The sequence below is a fragment of the Macaca fascicularis genome, chromosome 2, assembly GCF_037993035.2.
Source record: "Macaca fascicularis isolate 582-1 chromosome 2, T2T-MFA8v1.1".
NCBI lineage: Eukaryota > Metazoa > Chordata > Mammalia > Primates > Cercopithecidae > Macaca > Macaca fascicularis.
The window spans coordinates 200034539-200059724 of NC_088376.1; the positions used below are offsets into that span (position 1 = coordinate 200034539).

The 25186-nt window shown below is 36.2% G+C and overlaps 1 protein-coding gene across 8 annotated transcripts in view; it reads left to right on the forward strand.

Annotated features, from left to right (window-relative positions):
• The window catches only part of ROBO1 (roundabout guidance receptor 1), a 1154304-nt gene that overhangs the window by 1030240 nt on the left and 98878 nt on the right, over positions 1 to 25186 (forward strand). For all 8 annotated transcript variants that reach the window (XM_005548415.4, XM_065539306.1, XM_065539308.1 and 5 more), the window contains 3 exons: positions 10804 to 10924; positions 11273 to 11411; positions 14126 to 14253. In XM_005548415.4, coding sequence (XP_005548472.3) covers positions 10804 to 10924; positions 11273 to 11411; positions 14126 to 14253 — 388 coding nt within the window. The remainder of the gene's footprint in view (positions 1 to 10803; positions 10925 to 11272; positions 11412 to 14125; positions 14254 to 25186) is intronic.

A 25186-nucleotide genomic window follows, 5' to 3' on the forward strand; every position in this document is an offset into this window, starting at 1 on the left:
ATCGTCTTTGAGCTACACTTAAGCAAGCAAAATTGGTATGTTTAAAGAGGGCTGTGTTACTTCTTTCTATTATTCAAGTTAGGAATCATAAAAAGGTTCTCTGGTGATATACTTTTGATAGAGAGCAAGATGCTAATTTATACTTTCATGAAGAAAATCCTTTCCTGTAAGTATGTCTTTCTGCGGGGTGGCTCCCACTTACCTGCAATTAGCAGTACAGCTCTTCCTGATGTGGTCTATAATCAAATTATCATAGGTGTGCTTCTGCAGCAGCAAACAGCCAACTACCAATTTATAAATTGCTATGAGGAAGAAATGAGAAGTTTAGGAGGAGAAATGGAAATAGCAGGGAAGTGCAGCTGCCAGAGTCCTAGGCGGGGACTCTCCCAGGCCTGTGTTCTCAGCTGGCAGGTCACCAAGCTGTGCAGAGAGCCACGTGTTCCCACTGGGATAATTGCTTTTTCTGCATGAGTCTCTTGTTGCTTCTCTCTGATGATCAAGAGTGTTTAAACTCCTGGCTGAATTCATGGTGGTTTTCAAATGGTATTGTGAAGTGTACCAGGAAACAAATGAAACTGGGTCGTGTTCTCTTGTGTGTATGTAGCCCGAACCCGGGCAAATGTGGGACGCCAATGGAGAGATCCGAATTGCCTATTTTTCCTCTCCATTCCACTCCTAAGAGAGTAGTTGAAAGACCTGAAACAAGTTGTGGCTTTTCTCCATGCAATGCTGTCCTTTTTTATGTCACCTGGAATTTTTAGAATGGTCATGGCTTTCAATTTATCATTCTCATATTTTCTTTACAATGTGTGTGTACTTGCCCCGGTGTCCTTTTGTTATATAAAACATTTTTTGTGCAAATCCCAGGAACATTATTTACACTTGAAGCAGGCTGTAAATGATGAAATAGCCTTCACTCGAGAATGGACTAGTGAATAATTTGTAAAATCTAGGTACTTTTTGCAGTTTAATTGAAAGCTGACTAATCTGGGTATAATTATTTTATAGCCTAGAAGAAAAAGCAAAATCTTATAAATATTAGTGTACAATCTGTTTTCCTTAGTTTCATCCATCTGGGGGTACAGTGCTGTCATTTTGTGTTTTGAGTTCGTATTAGACTGGTCTTGAGTTAAAGACAAGTTTACCTGATGGCCTGTGGATGCACAGCGTGAAACCAGATCATATCTAATCCAGAGACTTGAGTGGGAAGTCATTAAAATAATGCATTTCTCCTTCCTCCTTTTCCTTCCGCTCCTCCTTCCCCTTTCTCTCTCTTTTAGGTCCCCGTGAACCAGAATAAAATAGGAATAGAGTGAGGTAACAAATTTTGGGAAAATGAATAAAAAATCAATAGCTTTTATAAAAAATACAAAGATCAAAAAATCTTTAATAAACTTTGCTAACCAAGAAGAACCATGACTTGGCTGAGGTTTATTGTTTATTTAATCTAAAATAAAACATTTGCTTTGATATTTAATATAAAATCATTTTGTCATAAATGCATAGAATTTTAAAATTATTTTATGAGATTAGTACAAATAAATATATAAAATACACATTTTTATAGAATATATAAAAACAAATTTCTTGAAATTTGTTCTCACACTTAAGAGAAGTATTGGTCACTAGATCAGTAAGTATAAGTTGCTCTCTATCAATGATTTTTTTATGGTGATGGTTTTGAATTGATTTATCAACAATTTACATTTTTATCTAATACCTAACTACATTAAAATTTAGGTCTTAAAGACAAACAGCAAAATTATTAATGTGTATGTTCAGAAATATAATTTATCTGGATTTGATATTAAAGCATAGTTAATAAAAACATGAAATTATTTAATAAGAGATGTAGTTTTTTAAATTAATCTTTTTGCAGTACCTACCTGGGAATATGACAAAGAAATATTATAAAATAAGAAATATTGTATTTTCTTTTATATTGTATAATATCTTAATTTTATGAGTTATTTTTACTTGATTATATATTTTTAGGTTACTAGGATACTTTTGAGATTGATTATCCAATTCTTTGTCTATCATTTATACAAAATAATTATGGTACTAGCAATGCTTTTGCTTAATTAGAATGCAATAAAGCATGATTATTTTTGAGAAATAGGATGGCATGCATTAGACAATATGAATGCTTTAATCTGAACTAACATTAAAGGCTGATATTATTCTTGCAGCCAGATTGGAAAGTAATGGGTATTACTTTGCCTCCTCTTATTCTCTGCACCCTCCTCAGACAAGTTATTTTTTTCTGGATTGTTACTGTTGTGGTTGTTGTTGTTATTGTTAATTTGATGCCAAAATTTAGAGAAATAAAAGTCGTTATTGTTGTGACTCTTCTTCATATGTTTCTGTTGAAAGGCGTCCTTAGGGACCATCTAAAACTGTCCTGCAGCTGATTTCACCAAGCGGAATGTCTGGGGGCTATGACTGGCCATCTGGGTTACCTGCATCTCATTGTTGTTAAGAAGCCATGCCAGGCACTTCTGTAGTTCACAACAGCTTGCTCTCTATTCTGTAGGTCAAAGATCCAGGCAGAATTGACAGCATTTCTATGAAGAGATATTCTGCACAAGGAGATATTCTGTAGGTCAAAGATCCAGGCAGAATTGACAGCATTTCTATGAAGAGATATTCTGCACAAGGAGAGTTAGTGGTGAATTGTTTAAGGATGATACACTAGACTGTAATTCAAAACCTCTCATCTCACTTACTTTGCAAAACGAATCAAGTTTTTTTTCTGAAAAAATAATTTCTAAACTCAGGTGCTTTAGACAACTTCATTCTTCAGGTAAATCCCACTTGTCAAGCCCTTACTACTGTAAATGAATATTTTCAAGCCTTTAATCTTTTCAAAGATTATAAAAATTTAGTACTGCATAATTGCTTATTGGTATGATGATACCTATGTGTGTCTTATGTGTGTTAGTTGAAACATATTTCTCTTTTAGCATTATAAATCAATATTCTATTATTCATTGTTTTGATGTATTTTTAAATAGTATTTTTAGTAAAGCACAGATTTTGCATGTAAAATATATTAAAGGAAATGAGATAAATTCTATGACAGTTTGGTGGTTAGCAATTTGAAATCATCTTTGAAGCCCTTAATATAATTAGCGGTTTTCTTTTTGGTCTGTTGAATTCAAGTCACATTAGGTTAATGTAATTAAAAGCAGAAAAGAATTTGTGTAGCCAAACTAGTTAATTAGCTCCAGTCTGTTTAGTGTGTTAACCTAGAGGTGTATGGATAACATTGTGGGGGTGATGTCTGGAAAAAAAAAAAAATTCCTGTGTAACAGATACTGCAAATCATCTGACTTGCTTTAGGGTAGAAAATGAAGACATCGCAAGGAGTTCATTTTAAGTTCATCTTTATTTCTGATTGTGAGCACTGATTTCAGGGTAAGCTGTATACTCTAGAATAACCCAATCAAAAAACTTACTGAATTTATGTTTTAAAAGGGAACTGAATGAAAAAAGTTTACTGAATTTACTTTTTTAAAGGCAGTATATTTCTTTGTGTGCAAAGGTAAATTTTTTTTTTGTATTCTGGAAATAAGAATACTGATGCTAGTTTTTCCATGCTAACCAGAGACATAAAATGGTTTTCTTCACCTTTGGTAGAAAAGCTACATCTTAAACCTGATTATTCTCTATAATTATTCAGTAAACACTTCAGGCAGGATTTCCTACTGCTCAGAGAAGCCTTTACCCCTAAGAAAAGTAATCTTTTCTAGTTTTCTACAGGGAAAATTCCTGGTGTATAAAAATCATATATATTAAACACATCAAGAATTTTTACATTTTTATGTCTCTAAAACATTTTTTAAACCTGAGACTATTACAGAGAAAAGTAGAAAGTTTAAATATATTTAAACTTTAAAATTCTTTATCTTCTTCTCCTCTCTCCTCTGTCTCTTTCCCAAAAAGGAGCAAGACCAGTGGGACATTTTTTTGTTTTGCTTTGCTTTCATCAAGTATGTATATAGCTAAGGGCCTCTTCAAGCACTGTCTAGAGCTTATGGAAATGTGGTCTTCTAATGTGGTTACTATTGTGGGCTGGTAAGGTATATGGTAATGAGGAAGGAAGACCTCTGCCTTGAATTTTTGACACAGGCTAAATGCCAGCACATTGTCTGAAACTTTAACATGTTCTGCTTCTCCACTACCCGGATTATGTTAATTGAAGCAGTGCTGCAGCAGTTCAGTGTTTAACATTGTGTCTGTTCATTACACAAACTAGTTTTTGATAGGTTTACAATTCAGCTGTCAAATCCAGCCGCAGGAAGAGGCTGGCCAAGAAATATTTCAGCTTATTTTAAATAGTGCTATTTTCACATTTGTAGTGTTTTGTTTGTGTTAGACATATTTTTCTTCCCTATGTAGACAGAGAAAATGTTCATTTTTGGCTTACATAGGGGCACCACAGTTTAAAATGTACAAACTCACCCTAAATTCACAATCAGTATTTTCATATGACTCAACATAAAATGTTGATTTCTTTTTGCTTTTATGTCTGTGTGTGACGGAGTCTCACTCTGTCACCCAGGCTGGAGTGTAGTGGCACGATCTCGGCTCTCTGCAACCTCTGCTTCCCAGGTTCAAGCGATTCTCCTGCCTCAGCCTCCAGAGTAGCTGGGACTACAGGCATGTGCCACCACACCAAGCTAATTATTTATTTATTTATTTATTTTAGTAGAGATGGGGTTTCACCATGTTGGCCAGGCTGGTCTCAAACTGTTGACCTCAGGTGATCCACCCGCCTCGGTCTCCCAAAGTCCTGGGATTACAGGCATGGGCCACCGCACCCGGCCAAAATGTTGATTGTTACTAGGAGGCACTGCTTGAAAGTGTGTTATATTCAATCAGGGTCATAGTACTATGTCATTTTTCTGTTCTTTTGTTTATTGAAATGAACAGCCCACCATGGATTCCATATTTGTGACCACTGAGAGTAGAATTACGGCCTTTTAAGGTCCATTTCAATATAGTCATTGACATAATGCCAAAATTAATTTGAATTTTTGGAAATTGAAAGCTGCCATTTTTCTTCTGTTTTTTAAGTTCATTTGCCCTACTCTGTGGTTTGTTCTTTCACTTTTACCAGTTTCTATCTCTGTCATCCCTGAGGCAGTAAGCCTTGGTGAGGCTTGTTTATTTTTTATTTTTTGTAACATCTCCTTTGGGGTCCTTAACCATTATTGTCAGTGAGTATATAACAGAATGTTGTATTTTATAATGAAATTGGTTTGTTGATGAGGTGGGAAATTTATGGCGGAGAGTATTTATACGAATCTGGGAAATCTGAGCAGTTTTTCCTTAAATACAACAAGTATTATTTGTATTATCTAATTGTATCCCTTCCTTCCTTTTGTCATTTGAACCCAGCATTTATTCTTAGTCCAGAACTGGGTCTTTAGAACACAGTTTCTCAATCCCTGCATTATTGACAGTTTGAGTCAGATAATTCTTTGATGTGTATTTCTGGCGTCTACTTATTAGATACCAGTAGCACCGCCCCTCACCCCCACACTCTTCAGTACTCCAATCCCACACCAAGTTCTGACGACAGAATGTGCCTGCAGGCATTGCCAGGTATCTCCTGGGAGAGGGGAGGTGATTGCCTCCATTGAGAACCACTGCTTTGGATGAGATAATAATGATCTACAAAGCCTAACATTTACTTGTTTCTAAGTCTTAGGCTGTGTCAATGCAAATATATATTTTCCTGATGAAACCAGTGGAAGTTGCTTTAGTAATTACAGTCATGCATTGATTAATGACAGGGATACGCTCTGACAAATGCATTGTTAGGTGATTTGATTGTTGTGTGGCCATGATAGAGTTTACTTACAAACCTACGTGGTATGGCCTGTTACACACCTAGGCTATACGATATAGCCGATTCCTCCTAGGCCACAAACCTGTACGGTATGCTACTGCATTGAATACTGTAGGCAATTCTAACACAACGGCAAGTTTTCATGTCTCTAAATCTATCTAAATGTAGAAAAGGTGATGCATTGGGGAACGATCTTACAACGGCTGCAACATCACTAGGAACTTTTCAGCTCCATTATAATCTTATGGGATCGTCATCATATATGAGGTTCATCCTTAACTAAACCTTATTATGTGACCTACAATTGTAATTTTAATAAAAAGCGACTGGATTTAGCCTAAGGAAGGAATATTGTTTTTTATTAGACAGATCAAAAACAATATTGAATCATTAACTGCATATGTGTAATAATTATAATAATAATGTGCAGGCATTTTCTAAGGGCTTCTTATGGTTTATTTCATAATCTTCATAATATCCTTAGAGTTCTATATTAATAGGGTTTCCATTTTAGAGTTGAAAAGCAGAGATACAGAGGAACTAATATCTTGGCTAAAGTTACACATATATAATAAAAAGTAGCCTGACTCCAGAGCCCATGCTCACTGTGCTTTCCTAAGTATATGTATCTGAAAATTTATCTAGGATTTAGAAATCTTTTTTAAAAATGTTACGTTTTCGTATATATTTTGTTGTCTTTGGGCTTTACCTAGGTAATTTTGGTAAAGAATACCTTGAGTAGACAAACAAAGGTGCTATTTAGTTGACCTTACTTAGTCATTGATTATTAATATCTCTGCTATTGTTACAAAAAGTGCATTTTTCTCATTAAAAGTTTTGAAAATTTAATATTTTTCAGGCCTTGATTTGTTTTATATTTTTGCATTGATATGAAAGTTTTACATGTATGAACACTGTGTAACCATATGCTTTTAGTCATATTATGTTACTAATGAAAACAGGTTTTCATGATGCTTAATTTATCCAATAACATTTCTTGTAGAAAAATTTGACAGAGTAAACAAACTCCAGCTTTGTTTACTTACGAAGAATAGAGAAAGTATTTGTAAAATGCCTGGTGGGTTACTTTCAATTTACACAGCCAATATGATTTAGTTGTAAAAGATGGCTATAAAATAAATTTTGATTGAAAAGAAACAGTTTTTCTATCTATATTCAATACCAAACACATGATATGGGCTCAGAATAGATCTGATAGATTTAGTGATACAACTTTTTCCATGATTAAGTCAAGTGTAATATGTAATTGGAGCTATAGTAACAGGGTATATACTACGAAGTCCTTGGGCCTTTATACCTCTCTTTGAATTTTGGTTTACCTCAGCTATTGTTTCCTCCCATTCATCTCGAAATCGGAATTTTTTCATGTCTGTGGATCTCCAGGCAGTCCCCTCATTACTCTTGTTAACTAAATCTCCCTCCTTCTCCATTTGTATGGATTCTTTCAACATATAATAGCATTGGGCTGTCATATATAATGTTAATTGGTGCCCCACGTGTGCATAAGCAAGTTGATTTAAAACTCTACATTCCCAAGTATTTAAGATGTGTAAAAGTGAATTAGTACTATATTATACTGAAGCTGTAGAAATAAATCTACACTGTTGCAAATTATTTATATGTTTTTTGTTTTTTTGTTGCTGTTGTTGTTTTTTTGTTTTTTTTTTTTGTTTTTTTTTTTTTGAGACGGAGTCTCGCTCTGTCGCCCGGGCTGGAGTGCAGTGGCCGGGTCTCAGCTCACTGCAAGCTCCGCCTCCCGGGTTCCCGCCATTCTCCCGCCTCAGCCTCCCGAGTAGCTGGGACCACAGGCGCCGCCACCACGCCCGGCTAATTTTTTGTATTTTTTTCAGTAGAGACGGGGTTTCACCGTGTTAGCCAGGATGGTCTCGATCTCCTGACCTCGTGATCCGCCCGCCTCGGCCTCCCAAAGTGCTGGGATTACAGGCTTGAGCCACCGCGCCCGGCCTATTTATATGTTATTATCCTTTGACTCGCAATTTTTCTATGTATTTGAATGTCTTAAAATTGTCCTTAAAGCCTTACATTTTATAGTAGATAAAAAAACATTGAACACTTACTCACTTTTAAAACAAAGAGAATGTTAAATTATGTGTTTGTTTCCTCTTATTTTGGTATATCTTTTATGTATCGTTGTATAATTCTTTCAGCAATAAACTTGTCTCCTAAATATCCAGAGACTTCAAGGTTAGATTCTGAGGCATAACAAGAGGCTCGGTATGCTATCCAAAGTTATAGAACTAATAAAGAAACATCTAGCTACACCTCAGCTCACTTAACTTCCACTTCAGATATTGGATTTTTCGTCTTCCTCTTTTCCTGTAATAATTTTGTTTCCTTAAGGTTTTTGGAAGTGCTTATGCGAGTGTTCCAAAATCAGTGCATGAAAGGTTACAAAAGTTCTTAGGAAGATTTTGATAAGATGATACTCAAATTGTTCTGGACCTCAAGAACTCAAGTTTTTTAAACTCAAGTTTATCAAACATTAAGATAATAAGGATGTGAGCTGTGCATTTATTTTTATTTGTATAACGCGTATAGCCAAAGACACATATCTTACCTAAAGTCTTCACCTTGTTCCAACTTGTTGTGTGACATTGCACGAGTCATTTCCTCCCACACAATTTTTACTATTTACAACGCGTTGTAACAGGGGCTCCCATGAGGAATTACATGTGCTCCTCTGCTTCAGTGCTCACACTAAGGTCAGGGGACTGACACTTGGAAGCATAATTAAAACATGTTGTTACAGTGCGCATACCAGAGGTATGTGGGAGGAGAGGTTGTACTTTTCTGAGCCTCTGTTCCCTTTAGTGAAAAGTGAGGTTATTTTAACACTTCCCCACACAGTCTCACAGCAGGGTTATGATAAAGACAGAAATTTAAATGATATATTAAAATGACTTTATGAAACATAAGATCATTAGCAATATAAACCAATAGCCTTAAGTTGGGTATACATTTAAGAATCCCACCTTGCTACCTTCCAAGGAAATAACTGCACATATGAGAAAAGTGTATACAAAAAGAATGCTGATTTCAGTGCTGTTCATAAGTGGGAAGAATGAGATATCTATATTACCTGGCACTGATATCTTAAATATCTATCAGTAGGGGGATAGCTAGGTAAAATGTCGTAAACCCAAACACTAGAATTGTGTGTAGCCATGGAAATTGATGCTGAGGATCTGTGTAAAATTTCTTGAACATTTAAAATATAAAAATGCCTCATACTGTTGAAAATGCAGATTACAAAACAGCATATATAACATTATTCTACTTTAGGAAAATTATGTGTATGTATATATGTTTATATGTGTATGTGTATATATAAACACATTCACTGTAAATGTGTATCTCTGTATATGCATGCGTGTATGTGAGTGTGTATGTATACACACATAATTGAAAGACGAATGTTCAAAAGTACTAACACTAATGTGCATTTTTTGTGTGACATTTTCTTTATATTTCTCTATTTGAAAATGTAAGTATGTATGAAAAATAAAACAATTTAATATATCTTATAACTGTTATAAACCTTATAGAAATATTTTAACTTGGATAACAGACTAACAATAGTAGTTTACATTCAACAACAGTATTTTGAGTGACTACTGTGTGCAGGCATTGTTCTGGGTATGAGAGACAGAATGATGAATGATGCAGAGAAAAATCTCTGGATGGTAATCTGGAGCAGGCTGATCATTTCTTTATGATGCTACTGAAAAAAAATCAAGTTCTAAACCCACAAAAATTAAAAACTTTGTTAATGTTTTGTTTCCTCTAGTATTTAAAGACTTGGCCAGAATACTTAGTTTGGATGCCTTGATTAAAATAAATCCATTTAGGCATTCAAAACTGTGAGGGGACCTCACCTTTACAAAGCAGTAGTTTCAATGAACTCCTTAATGTATTATGAAAAAAATGTGCTTAGATGTTTCCCTCCCTTCCTCCCCCACTCCTTCCGTCCCTTCCTCCCTCTCTCCCTGCCTCCCTTCCTTCCTTCTTCCTTCTTCCTTTATCTAGTTGGTAACTATGAGGTAAAAACCTCTATGAATAAACCTTCTGGAAATTGTCCCCAATGAAACCTTTCTAAGATCAGGACATTGTAGATATTCGTGGGTAATTGAACTCAACTCTCATCCAAAAGCGTGTTAAATTAAGGATAGTCCAATCTTAATTCATGTTTAGTTTCAGTCGACTTCTTGTACTATATGCCTGATAACATTTAAAATTAATTTGCATTCAATTATATGTTCAAGAGTGTACCCAAATGTGTCGTTCCTGATGATTTATTGGGACCTATTCATTCTCTGCTTCCCAAGTCCCCAAAACCAGCTTGGGTGGCAGCAACATCACGTTTTTAAGGAAATGACAGGTTCTACTATGTTTTCGCAATGAAGATACATTCCTTTAAAGCAACTCTGGCAAATTAAGTTATTAGAGACATTTTAGTTAATTCATATAATGCTGGAATACATTTTCTTGAAATCACTTATAGCTAATATATATTTCAATATTAGTTATAGTCATATGGTATTAAAAATTTTATTTTTCCTCTTGCTAACCAAATTATTCACGCAATTTTTTGTGGTTTTTCATTTAACTAAATAATATGAAATAACTTGGCCGAGTGGGCAACAAGTTTCTAGCTATACAGAATATAACTTTACATGAAATGTAAGTAAAGAGAAACATTTTTGCTTTTTTTATATTGTACCTTTGGAGTCAGTTCTCTTTAAGGTCACTACCTAAAAATAGCAAATACTACACATTAGCTGTTTGGTGTAATTATGCTTTGATGTATATGCTTAGAAAGTAGTCTTCATTTGTGAAGACCTCTGTCAGGTGAACATACCTGAAGCAATTTTAATAGTATTCATGTGAAACTTTTTTTTAAGATACGAGGAGGAAAACTCATGATCACTTACACCCGTAAAAGTGATGCTGGCAAATATGTTTGTGTTGGTACCAATATGGTTGGGGAACGTGAGAGTGAAGTAGCAGAACTAACTGTTTTAGGTAAGTGCAATTTTATTTAATCTTCTTCCTGAAAAATAGATCTCTTATCATTTTGTATCTGTATAGAAGGGAGAAAGAAATATTGTTAAGCCAAGTATTTTTGTGGGGTGGGTAGAAAGAGGAGAGAAGAAATCAGGAAAGCAGCCTGAGATAAAATAGCCAAAGATGTGGGAGGAGGACTGGGAGGAAGCACTAAACCTAGGGAGAAGCTTCTAGAATGAGCGGACTCTGTGGAATAATTTCCTCACTAATATTTAAATTAAAAATATGCTCTTACTGAACTCCTAAAGTGTTTTTCAGCTGGTTCATTTTAAAATTTTACCTTAAAGCGGCTCTTTTTAATTTTAGAGAGACCATCATTTGTGAAGAGACCCAGTAACTTGGCAGTAACTGTGGATGACAGTGCAGAATTTAAATGTGAGGCCCGAGGTGACCCTGTACCTACAGTACGATGGAGGAAAGATGATGGAGAGCTGCCCAAATCCAGGTACGCATCAGAGTTTCGTGATGTGATTTATCAACTCAGCATTTCTACGTTTTTCATCACATCATCTCCACATCCAGGCCGTTAGAATAGTCCATTCTAGAATCCTCTATCAGGGGCCAGATACAATACTGGAGATAATTAGAAACAGGAAGTTGCTATCCTGCTTTCTCTGAGGCTTTCAGAGAAGAACTGTGCATTCATGACCCTGGGCTGCACAGGGAACCCTTGTAAAATGTGATATTCTTTAATATCACAGGTTTCTCTTCTGTTCAGCCAGATGACAGTTAATACTAATTTTTTGGAATGGTAGTAGGCAGGAAAGGGAGGAAAGATACAGCATTAAGGATGTGTCCACGAGCCAATTAAAAATCAGGTTTCCTTTTCCTCAGCTAAAATATCACCAGGGAATGGTAGGAGAGGTCAGTTTCTTGATATCTGTCAAGTCCTTAAATTGGCCAGGAGCAGAGATGCACGAATCAGGGAGCCTTAGGGAACAAGCCAATAAAATAAAGGCTTTCAGGTATTGTCAGTGGACTGTCTTCTCCAGTATGTTCACTCATTCAGCAAACATGTGTTGAGCCTTCTCTCTAGGTGTTGGGATTACAGTAGTGGTTTAGACATAGTTTCTGCTCTCAAGGAGCTCAGAAAATGAAATGTATTGATAGACACAGAATAACAATATCAAGCTGATATGGTTTGACTCTGTGTCCCCACCCAAACCTCACCTTGAATCATGAGATTCACGTGTTAAGAGTGGAACCAGTTGGAGATGATTGAATCATAGAGGTGGCTTCCCCCATGCTGTTCTTGTGATAGTGAGTGAGTTCTCATGAGATCTGATGGTTTCATAAGCGTCTGGCATTTCCCCTGCTGGCACTTATTCTCTCTCCTGTCGCCCTGTGAAGAGGTGCCTTCTGCCATGATTGTAAGTTTCCTGAGGTCTCCCCAGCCATGTGGAACTGTGAGTCAATTAAACCTCTTTCCTGTATAAATTACCCAGTTTCAGGTATTTCTTCATAGCAGTGTGAGAACAGACTAATACACAAGCTCTTTTGTCACATAAAGGTAAACCTATGCCAGCTCAGAGGAGGGGATTTGAATTTCAGAGAGAGTTCTCAAAGAAACATGACACATAAGTAACGTCTTGAAAAATATGTATCAGTCTGATAAGGAAGAAGAGAAGAATATTCCAGGAAATAGGTTATTACAACATAGACACAAGCTGAGAAGGAATGTCATATCTTTTGAGTGGCATAAAGTTTAGCATGGCTAGGGCATAGGACTTATGATGAGAAGTTATGAGATATCAGGTTGAAACTAAGAAGGGCTTTGTGTAATGAATTTCTAATAATATATGCACATTGGTGAGCCAAGAGTGTTATTATAAATAGATTTACCCTTTAGAAAAATTAATTTTGTTGGCCGCATGCAGTGGCACACACCTATAATCCGAGCACTTTGGGAGGCCAAGGTGGGCAGATCATTTGAGGTCAGGAGTTCGAGACCAGCCTGGTCAACATGGTGAAACATCGTCTCTACTAAAATACAAAAATTAGCCAGGTGTGGTGGCACATGCCTGTAATACCAGCTGCTAGGGAGGCTGAGGCAGGAGAATTGCTTGAGCCTGGAAGGTGGAGGTTGCAGTGAGTGAGCCGAGATCGCATCATTACACTTCAGCCTGAGTGGCAGAGTGTGACTCCATGTCCAAAAAATAATAAGAGGAAAAATTAATTTTGTTTGCACTATGGGTGTTACATTATTCTGGGGAGAGGCTAATGGCAGGGACACAATTTTTGTGGTTGTCCGGGTCAGCGATGTAAACCGTCTGAACTGGGAGGTGAGATGGAGACAGGGCTCCACAGTAAAGAGAAATTTCTAAGACTAAAATGACAAATTGGAGGAGCAGCTGGTGAAAGAAGATACGTAATGTGTTAAGGAAAGGAGTTGGTTTATGTTAGGGGAAGAATGGAAATTTTATTTAATACATTAAATACTAGGTGCCTATGGAATATGATGTCTAATTATTAGTTAGAAATCCAAATTTGGAACTTAGATGAATTAGGGATAGGAAATGTTTATGTAGTAGATCAATATATAAACTATAGTAGATAACTTAACTCAGGGAGATCATGTAGAGTAAAAAGAGGACTAAAGTGAAAGTTCAAGGAAAACCCAACATTTAAGGGGAGGGAATATGAGGCAAGACGAGTGAACTTGAAAATGAAACTGGGTTCAAATTTCAACTCTGCCACCGAACTAGATGAGGACCTAGGCCAAGTTGCCTTACCTCCTATACCTCATTTTCCTCATCCAAAAAATGGAGGTGAGCATAACAGTTATTTCATACCATTGTTATAAAAACTTAGAAAGTTAAAATCTATAAAACATTTAAAGTCTGGCAAATGATAAGAATTTAATTAATGGTCACTATCTTTTTGTTTTAGTGTGACCATAGGAGCTTGAGGAAATAAGTAAATAAATGCCAACTTTACCCCAAAATGTTCTTTTAGAAAGTAGTTTAATATGTTAGTCCACATAATTATAAAAACAAGCTTTTCTTCTGCCAGCTGACTTAGAGGAATACCACATTTTACTCTTTGTTTTAAATTATCAGAAAAAGAATATGGCATGTGCTTTGAAGCATTGTGTATATAATGATGAGATCTTTCAAGTAGAAAGTCACTTAACTGTGCTTTCTTTTGTTATGTCATTAGATATGAAATCCGAGATGATCATACCTTGAAAATTAGGAAGGTGATGGCTGGTGACATGGGTTCATACACCTGTGTTGCAGAAAATATGGTGGGAAAAGCTGAAGCATCTGCTACTCTGACTGTTCAAGGTAGGCATTGGGGACGTCTTTGTTTCGGTGGTTTGAACATGCAAAACATAATGCTGACAACTGAAGAAAATATTATGTATAGGACTGTGTTACATATAGACTTTAAGTATTGCTCTAAATAATGTATTTCAAACATATTTAAAGAACACATATTGTTTTGCCTATGGGAGCTCTGTAAGTGTTACAGGAAGTTGAATTAAATGTTCAAAATTATGTTCAAAATTGAATTAAATGTTCAAGATAGTTCAAAAACTATCTTGGTCAAGTAGAGGCGAAGAATGTGCTTTAAACTCCAGGTCTTCAAACATAGAACCCTTCTAATCTTTTAATTAAATGACAGCTATTTCTGTCTTGGAGGAAACTTTGTCTTTGGAGGAAAACAAATCTTTCATTACTTCAAGATCATCCACTTTCAAGGGCCTGTACAATTTGTAACAGAAAAAGAAGATTCTATTACTCTTTAGAATGTAGGGTTCATTGAATAGGGACTTTGCCATTGTTTTATGTGCACGGAGTGCTTGCATCATAACAAACACTCAATAAATATCAGCTGATTCAATGAATTGCACTTGTACTTTGCTAATTTTGATACAGATTTATTATTTAGTATCATATGATCCCAAGTGGATGCCGTGTTCTATGGCTACCAGGTTTTTGAAAGTCAAAGTCACATCTTAAGCTGATAGGAGGAAATGGATCTGTCACCTCTTTTCCATCCATAATCCAGAACTTTTTCATTCTCATAATCCCATTTTGTTTTTCTCTGTGATGTCATACTGATGATTTCTCACTATATCTCATTTGAGAACTTTCCCCTATTTTTTTTTTTTCTTTTTAAGTGGCAAGTTGTTGATCATGGAATTTCAGAGGCAATGACCTTTAAAAAACCATTTTATTGGTTGGGGAAAAAATTCCTGTTTTGACAGTATATATAGTAAATGGAAGTTCTGGCCATAAACCATTTAGCTTGTTTTGAGTCTTAACATTAGCAACACTTGATGTTGTCATCTTTTCTGAACACTGTCTCTTCTAAGACTATTTAGGAAAAAAAGGTGGCTTTTGAGGGAGCGCTTCTACTGTGGGCTTTGTACAAAAGAGCCTTGTGGGCTTTTTACGCTAGAAAAAAAAGAGTAAAGAATATTTCCTTCCTGTCTCTAAAGCCATTATGTCCCACTTTGGGGTTTTTAGCTCAATCTCATAAAAAACAAAAGGAAAAAAAGAAAGATCAAGAACAAACATTGAGTTTCTAAGGCCAAGACTACTTCTCTTTAATCTAAGTTAGACTTGAGCTCCAAGTAAGGCTAAAACTAAGAAAAGAAAACCTCTTCACATTTACAGAAAGCAGAAATTTAAGAGGTGTCAAATCCAAGTTCGAAAGCCCTCCAGAAGGAGTGAAAGTAGCCAGGATGAATACAAGACATGAAAAGGTGTGTCTATCTCCAGGCAATTGTGATAAGGAGGTTGACTGTCTATTACGTTAGTCAGTGAAATGTGTTTCACTTTGTGTTTTCAAGTACTTTACCTTGGTAGCCTGATGCTTTTATAACTAGCAGCTATTCTGCTGAGTATGCAGTAGACAGTGAAATCACAATGGAGTTTCTTCCTGCAATTTTAAACTCAGTTACAAAACTCATTCAGCCTTCAGTTTTCCATATGGAAATCTTGCTCTCTAAGCCTTGGTTTCAATGGAAATTGGCACAAATGATCAAATCCAGAAACTACTGGAATTTAGAATTTCTCATTTCAGCTGTGTTGTGTTTTCTATAAATGTTTAAAAGATCTGTGTATAGTTAAGGATATATTATTCAATATTAAAATAAAATATGCCTATTAACATCACTGTTAAAACATCTTTAACATGCTAGAATAATAAACACAGTATGTTAAACAAAGTAACATGATTCCCAACTCCAAAAGATAACTAAGAAAAAAACATTCCAAGGAAACCTGAGCAGATATGCCTTTTTTCATCTTTTGAGATTGAATGTAGAAAAACACCAGTTACTACAAAGGAAGCTAATCAGAATCGAAGCCATTTGGTAGCAGGAAATAATTAAAGTTAAAAAATTCAGTAGTGTAATTGTATTGTTAAAAAACTTTCTGTGTTTTGTGTACAGCTCATTTTTAACAGACAGTGTTGCAGTCAGTATGAGGTTAAACATAATCTTTCTCTCCCTCCCACCTCATACAATGAGTATTTAATTTGTATCATTGATGTTAAGCCAATAAAGCCCTGTGATGCAGGTAGAAGTTGTGGGAATAAATTACCTTACATAAGGGTGGCCATTTGATTTTCAACCCCAGCACAGATGCAATTAATTCCAGCATCTTAAAAAGAACCCTGATTTGAGAATTTTTTTTTTTTTTTTTTTTTGCCAAGGTCTTCTTGTAATCCTAAATTCTGCTGTTTTCTAGACTATATGTCTTTAAATATTCCTCTCTTGACTCTAGAGGTTTCCATGACTTTTCTACTTGTGTACTCATCATGGTTCTTTCATGGTACTGGACATGTAGTAGGCACTTTATCTAATACATTCTTATTAAAATTTGAAATGTGAATATGCATTTCAAACGTCTGCTTGAATGGTAGAAATAGCACAGGGGCCGGGCACTGTGGCTCACACCTGTAATCTCAGCACTATGGGAGGCCAAGGCAGGCAGATCACCTGAGGTAAGGAGTTCGAGACCAGCCTGGCTAACATGGTGAAACCCTGTTTTAACTAAAAATACAAAAAATTAGCTGGGCATGGTGGCATGTGGCTGTAATCTCAGCTACTCTGGAGACTGAGGCAGGAGAATCGCTTGAACCTGGGAGGTGGAGATTGCAGCGAGCTGAGATTGCACCATTGCACTCTAGCTTGGGCAATAAGAGCAAAACTCTGTCTCAAAAAAAAAAAAAAAGAAAAGAAAAGAAATAGCACAGGGACATCCTAGGGAAAACTCAAGCAGCTTCCAGTGGCTTTGATTCTGAGTGCCAACAGTATGCTCCATTTGATCACATTTGAAGAGATTACCATTTATGAATGATGCTGCCTTATGACCTGTGTTTGAAAGAGCACAGTAATTGTTTTACTGTCTGTCTGTATCTCAATGTCATGTTGTATACCTTAAATATATACAATGAAATGTATTTTTAAAAGGAATGGAGGTGAAAAGGGAACAGAGTAAAATCTAGGGCTAGACACTGTTTCTTAAACTTACCTGAAGTTAATTTTATACAGATTATCAGGCATGGCCTATAGAAAATCCAATTTAGGAGATCTGGGTTGGAATACAGAAATTTCTTTTTATTTTTAAACAAGCAACTTCACAAACCTCAGGAATGAGGAGTTACTTGATGAACTGACAGCAAGAATAGAAGACTTTTTAAAAATGTCTTTATAATTGGAGACTTACAGAGGTAGAAGAAGTATGTTAAAGACAATGGTATAGCTCAGAGAATGGACATTGGAATCAGACAGAATTTAGTGGAATCATGATTCTCTTATTTACTACTATGTAACCTAGAAGAGTTTACATAAATTTCCTGAGACTCAGTTGACCCATATGTAAAATGGACAGAGTAATACCAACCTTTATATAAGGATATTTAACATATTATCTGTTACACAGTAAATATTTTGTAAGTAAAGAGCATTATACTTACAAGTGTTATTATTGATAGCTTTATTGCTTAATTTCAATAATTATTATCTGGTAAGAAAAATCGTAGCTTTAGATAATTCTAGATAAGTGGCTTTTCTATTGCAAATGAAGAATCTGGAGTACTAATACTGTCATGACAATTTATTATGTAACACATTATTAAAGACATTTCTCAAATATAAAGCATTACATTTTCATTTTTTAAAACCTTTGTTGGAAGGTTGAGGCAGGAGGAATGCTTGAGGCCAGGAGTTCGTGACTCTCTCTCTACAAAAAATAACTTTAAAATCAATCGTGCATGCTGGCGTGCACCTGTAGTCCCAGCGACTTGGGAGGCTGAGGCAGGAGGACGGCTTGAGTCCAAGGGTGGGAGGTTGCAGTGAGCTGTGAACCCCATCCTTGCACTCCAACCTGGTTGACAGAGTGAGACCCTGCCTCTAAAAATAAAACAAAAATAAAAATCCTTATGGGCTATTATAGTAAATATGTTGGATTTTGCTAGTGCCAGTGAAGCTAGACCTAGATATGTATTGAAGTTTTGCAAAATAAGTAGATAAATTATTGAAATTTATGACCATTTTGGAAGAAAAATTAATCAAAAAGATGGCATTACATGTGCATTGGAGTGTTATTGTTATGGAAGAACATTCAGCCAAGGGTTTTTTGTCACAATTTCCATTCCATTATCTCTAAGAGTGACTGTTTTCTAATTTTTTAGATTCTCAGTACCTCACTTTCTCCCTGTAAAATAATGGTGCTTCCTCACAATTCATACAGAGACTAGTAAGATTATGCATGAGCAAATATCCTCAAAAACGTCTTTATCTCCTTAATGATCATTCCAAAACATGGATGAAATATGAGGTTGCACCCTGTTAATAGAAAATAGTTGCATCACTAAAACCTGCATCATATCTGGAGTGACATTTGTGGGATTACTTGTTCCTGGCCAGTGGAATGCCAAAGTCAACTTAAAATATTGAATCAAGTAAGATATTGATTACTTAGTAATGCAGGTTTTATTTGACTTAGGAAAGAGGCAAACTGTAATAAAATTTTGGTGATATTAGAAAGTTTGGGCTAAAAATATATTTTTCCAGGGTTTAGGCAATAAAAAGCAGATCCTGATCCCTTTAACTTATGTATTGGTATTTATGGTATACCGATATTGGTACATTATCGAAACTCATTGTCAGAATGAGACCCAAAGGCTCAGCAGTCATGACCTATTGAAGAATCATTACTGTTCCTTATCTGACCAATACCAAATGGTGAAACAATGCTGTTTGGGGTAATTACAACAGAGAAGTGTTTCTGCTTAACTTTTAGTTAGCCAGAAAATTCAGTACACCTGAACCTCACATCACATCATTTTCTAAACTAAGCAAAGGTTCATTACCTGTAAATGTTAACCATCAGCGTTGTTACATCTGTACTTGGTGTTTTTCTGCATCCCTATTTCCCCTCCATAGGTATAACAGCTACATACCTTTCTTTTCAAGAAATCTTTTTGTGAACCTAAAACACACAAACAAAATCAAGCATATTTTTAAAGACATATCACCTCTCTTTTGATTTATTACATTGTTCTAATTGAACTGTAGCATCTCAATTTGACAAGTGTTAGGATTGTTGGCTCCGTCTTGGTAGGAATGAATTTTTCACTGAAGTGGTATTTCGTGTTGCATAATGACTCCACCTTTTAAGACAAAAAGATATATACTGCAGTGTTTATAACAGTTTTGTAGGCTGCGACATACCTATAAAAGGTAAAATCTAAGCAGAGCCAAACAGATGCATAGAGGCACCCTGCCACGTTTTTAAACAGGGTGTCATTGAAACCGCTAAAATGTATGCCTCCCCTTGGTATTCAAGAATGGTTGCAGGTTTGTTTTTATATTATTTTGCTATCTTAATCTAAATCTATTATGTATTTATTAGATGCTTACCAGGTGGGCCTTCAGGTTCTTCTTAGAATCAGATGATTGTCAAATTAAATTATTTTTTTTATTTTTGAACTAAAATGATTAATTGAAAAAGAAAAGCGAATGCTTTACTCTTTATTCAAAGTAGACGTTAGGAAAAGCCTGGTGAATACAGCTTCAAAATACTTAAAAATGAAAAAAATTATATTTATTGAATTATTAATAACAAACCCTATAAAATTTATAACTTTCAGAGACAATCATGTTGGTCGCTTTTTAAATTATTCCATTTTTGAGGAGTGCTATTTCGAAAGAAAGATAAGTGATAAAGCCACATAGTTTAAAGTTTCCGTTTCTCCTGTTTCTGAGTTTGTCCTCAGCCTCTAAGATTTCTTAGGATTCCTTGCTTCAGTGATACTCATTGCTTAAACAGGGCAAAGTAGATGGCATTATTAATCTTTCCACTCCTTTTGTAACTTCACAGATAAAGCAGCTCTTCTTACTGTCACAATTTCATTTCCAAAGTAAGTTTGTGCCTCTATCACCAGAGTGATCATGTTCCCATCGCAGTGTTGCTGTCTCCATCGGTCACAGGAAACCGAACCGAAACGGCCTGAAAACAGACTTCCACACACCAACCATTTCCCAAGCCGTCACCTTTTATCTCCCTGAGTTGAAATAGAAGAAAATCCAATCCCATTTTTGTTTGTCTCTCTCACAACAGGAACTAAAAGACACTTAGTCTTCTCATTTCTCTCGAGGCCGGAGTGTAGGGCCAGCCAGTCACAGGAAGCAGTACGTTTAGATCTCAGTTCACACCCCGCTCTACTCCTCTCCAGGCTTCTCACAGGGACGGGTCACTTTTTGAAGCTCTGTTCAAAGAAAAGGCAGGTGCCAAACATTGCCAAACCCGATGAGGCCGTGTTATCAGATGAATGGGATTTCTGTGAAATCCTAGTTCTTCTCTCATAAGAGCTTCTCCCTTTTTCTTCTCTTGATGTGAAGTCACTCTAGTCTCTCAACTTTATCAGCTGTTTTTTTAACTATAAAATACAGTATCACGAATTATGTTGCTGTTTCTTTAAATGTATTGCTGACATACAATAGGAATGTTAAAACATCAAAAGAATGCGCATTCTATTCTCTTCTGCAGAATTGTTGTTTTGTCTGATGCTTCTCCTAAGTATTAATGCCAACTGTGCAGTGAAGGAGCGTAACACTTTCTCGTTAGGACTGATTAGCCAGTGACAGCTTCTGGGAGTCTGAGCCTTAAAAGTATGAGATTGACATGCAACAAGGGAGACACAAAGACGGAAAAAAAGACCCGTGCTGTCTTTTGCCTGACTTAATTGCTGCTAATGGGATGTTTCCTGGAGCCTCTCTCTTTGGTGCTAGTAAACTACATGCTTCAAAAGAGAAACTTCGGTGAAATATCTAGGACACTGCAGTTTATGATTGACCCCTATGTACTGTCCCAATGAACTCAGAGTTGAAGAGTAATTATAACTTTCAGTAAAACAAGAAGCAGCTGTCAGAGGTTTGTCTGAGCCTTTGAGCTTCTACTAACCCAGTCTGTAAGCATTCGTTCACAGAATATAATAGTGAAGAAGGGAAAGTAAGAGCAGACCAGACATCAGAAGCTGAATCCCCTAATATTCTTTATTTCACATGTTGGCAATGCAACTGCAGACACACAGTCAGTCGACAGCTTGACTCTTTATCCTTCATGCTCCCACTTTCCCGTGTCTTATTCTTAATCAGTCATCACAAAATCCTACTTATTTTGCCTTTTACCTATTTCTCAACTCTTACCACCTCCCTTACCTTCTTATCATTGCTCCGTTTTAGGCCTTCATCATCTCTCTGGGAAACAATTAACTTCTAACCAGGTTCCTTGCCTCCACCTTGTCTCATAGAATCCATTCTTCACACAACAGATTAATCTACCTAAAAAGGCTGAGCGCGATGGCTCACGCCTTTAATCCCAGCACTTTGGGAGGCCAAGATAGGAGAACTACTTGAGCCCAGAAGTTCGAGACCAGCCTAAGCAACACAGTGAGACCCAGTGTTAAAAAAATTTTTTTAATACTTTTAAAAAGATTTTTAAGATTGTCTACCTAAAACACAGTTCTGATTATATTAATTCCTTCCATAAATGACTTCCATGGACTTCCATGGTTCCCATCTCTCCAGGGTAAGATCCAAAATACTTTTGATGATGCTAGCCTCCTTTCTTGCTACTCACTTTAGTATAATATGCTATATTCCTATATTTTTTTCATGTATACGCCACCATGTAGCTTAGCTCTGGGCTTTTTGTTATGTTGGCTCCTTGGTCTAAAATGCCCCAGCCCCACCTGCCCCATCTTCTACTCACTAATTACTCCTATTCTTGAACGTGGTTCACATAAGCATCCTCCAGCAAGCTTTTCAGACACTCCCCATCCGAGTGAGAGTTAGGTATTTCCCATTCACCTACCCACCGGATGCTACTACTGCCCTTAAGGGTATTTCAACGTCTGAACTGCTTGGCTGTGAGTTCCTTAGGCACACACTTTGCTTACCTTGCTTTGTTAGTCTCATTGTTTACTGCAGTCTCAGAGGCATCCATTTTAGTTAGGGTCCTCCAGAGAAACACACTCAATGGCATCTATAGAGATAATAAGAGGAGATTTATTATAAGTATTGGTATGAGGCATCAAGAATTCCCACCATCTGCCATCTGCAAGGTGAAGAACCAGCAAAGCAGGTGGTGTAATTCAGTCTAAGAGCAAAATTCGGACATCACAGGAGCAGAAGATGTGTGTCCCAGCTCCAGAAGAGATAGCACATTTGCCTTTCGTCTGCCTTTTTTCTACCTGGACCCTCAATGGATTGGATGACGCCAGCCCACCTTGGTGAAGGCATGTCTTCTTTACTCAGTTAACAGTATCAAATACTAATCTCTTCTGGAAACACCGTCACAGACGCTCCCAGAAATAACATGTTACATTCAAATGGACACATAAGATTAACCATCACAGAAACCTTGATGTTCTTGTGACATTTTCTGTGTGAGTGAATTACGCGCTCATCCTGATACACACTGGTTGTTGAATCCTAGATAAATCGTCTCACTTCTCTGAGATTAAGAGTTCTCATCTGTTGAAAAATGAGTGTACATGTAATACAAATATCAGTCAGCTAATAGGAAAATAAACTAATGAATAAAATAGTTAAGTTCCCAAGAAAGTGGGTTGTGGAGTATGGGGTGCTTAAGCAAATACAATTGTTGTTACAGTTTTTATGATTGTTGTTCTCAGCTTCTTCCAAAACAAAATTAAAAATTCATCAGATTCCTGTTAATTGTTATTTTGTCCATAGAGATTTGACATTTTTGATAACTGATTAATGTAAACTTTGGTTATTATTTTACTTTAACGTAATTATTATCCCTCCCTGCTATGTTCAGTGCTGCTAAATTTCCTGATAGAATGAATAATGTTGAATCCCATCACTGCCTGCTCCAAGTAGTCCGTATATTGGAACAATTGAATTAACTAAATATAAACAAATTTAGATATACCGTACTCAGAAATAACTTCAATATAATTTAGTCTGGAAAAAATGAATCAGAAGGCGTAATCCACAAAAAGAAATATGCATTTGATCATTTTCTAACATGTGAATTAGCAACTTTGAAAATAATCAAGATACATGCTAATCTTAATGTAACATACTATGCAAATGTATGACTGTCTTTTTGAGACAGGGTCTCCCTATGTCACCCAGGTTGGAGTGCAGTGGCACAGTCATGGCTCACTGCAGCCTTGAACTCCTGGGTTGAAGCAATCCTCTCCCTTCAGCCTCCCAAGTAGCTGGGACTACAGAAACATGCCACCATCCCCATCTAATTTCTTTTTTTTTTCTGGAAAGATGAGGTCTCACTATGTTGTGCAGACTCGTGTGTGTGTGTGTGTGTGTGTGTGTGTGTGTGTGTGTGTGCTTAATGAACCATTACACAATTATTTCCAATTGTAAAATTAAAATTTAGGTAAAAGTGAAACAATATAGCTTACTGTAGACTTTATTGCCAGTCGGGGATAAACTTTTTAAAACTTGCATTCAAAGGCACCTCTGGGGGAGAGAAGACCTACGTTGTAAATCTATGGTTTCCATAAATAGAGTTCACTGTTTAACTTTCTATCAGCATGTGAGATCTTTGTGTAAGAATCCTAGGACTTTTTGCAGCTTGTATGATAACTAGGCATAAAATAAATATTGAGAGAAAAAACTGGGTCCTTCAGTTCTGAATCTCCTTTATTTGATGTAGACTTCATTTAAATCATTTGTTGGAACAGTTTCCTTAAGTTGCTGATTTTAGAAAATCTGGCAATATAATAGTGCATTGTTTCTGACCATTAACGTGGTTATTTGAGTCAAAGCCAAAACTAATAGTGTCAAGGGACCTTTTTGCAGAGTCAACTTAGGTTTAGTATAATCCAAGATCTTGGTTGAAAACTGTGAGTTCATCAACATTTTGATGAAACACATATTATGAGACCCCCCAAAGCTTTATTTGACAATTTTAAGAACCTTGATATGTGTGTGATGTTTTTGCCAGACTCTGACAAGACATAGCAGACTGGTTCTTTGGGGAATGATTCTTAATGACATGTGGCAGTAATCCACAAATGCCTACTAAAGTCACTAGTGCTACAGTGAGCAGTGCTTCAGGGGTTGGAGGATTATATATGTATAAAATGGTGGTAAATATATATATTAAACATATATATTGGATATACAAATATGTATATATACACATATGCAATGTAATATATATTTACCACTGCTTGTATGGATGGATACTCTTAATACTAACCTGAAGAGTCTTATTCAAAATACTACCTCTAAGGGATGTGTTGTGGAGGTTTGTGTGTGTTTCGTCTCCTTCTCCTCCTCATCCTCCTCTTTCTTGTTTATTTTGTAGTTAAAATAAGGATTTAAAATTTTTCAACTGAAGACTAGGGGGGCTGATGGGGAAAGAGATTTTATGGTAAAAAGAAAACTGAAAAAGACAAGATGTGATGGAAACCTTTGAAGAATCAGTATTGCCTGTTGAGCTCTTTGTGAGCAGGCTGAAAGTGGAATGCCATCAACCAAGAGATTTAATGAAGTCCCGCTACAGAATTTAACAAGAGAGTGATTTGTGAGAATAACTCCCTCTCCTAACTGTTCTGATCCAGTGGTGTAAATAGGATGCTAAGCACCACTCCTGCTGGGTTTTTTAATGCTGTTTCATTTGATTGAGACCCAGTAGCTTTTTGGCCTATGATTCTTTGCTGTTTTGTTTTGTTTTGTTTTGTTTCTCCCTAGAGGAATAA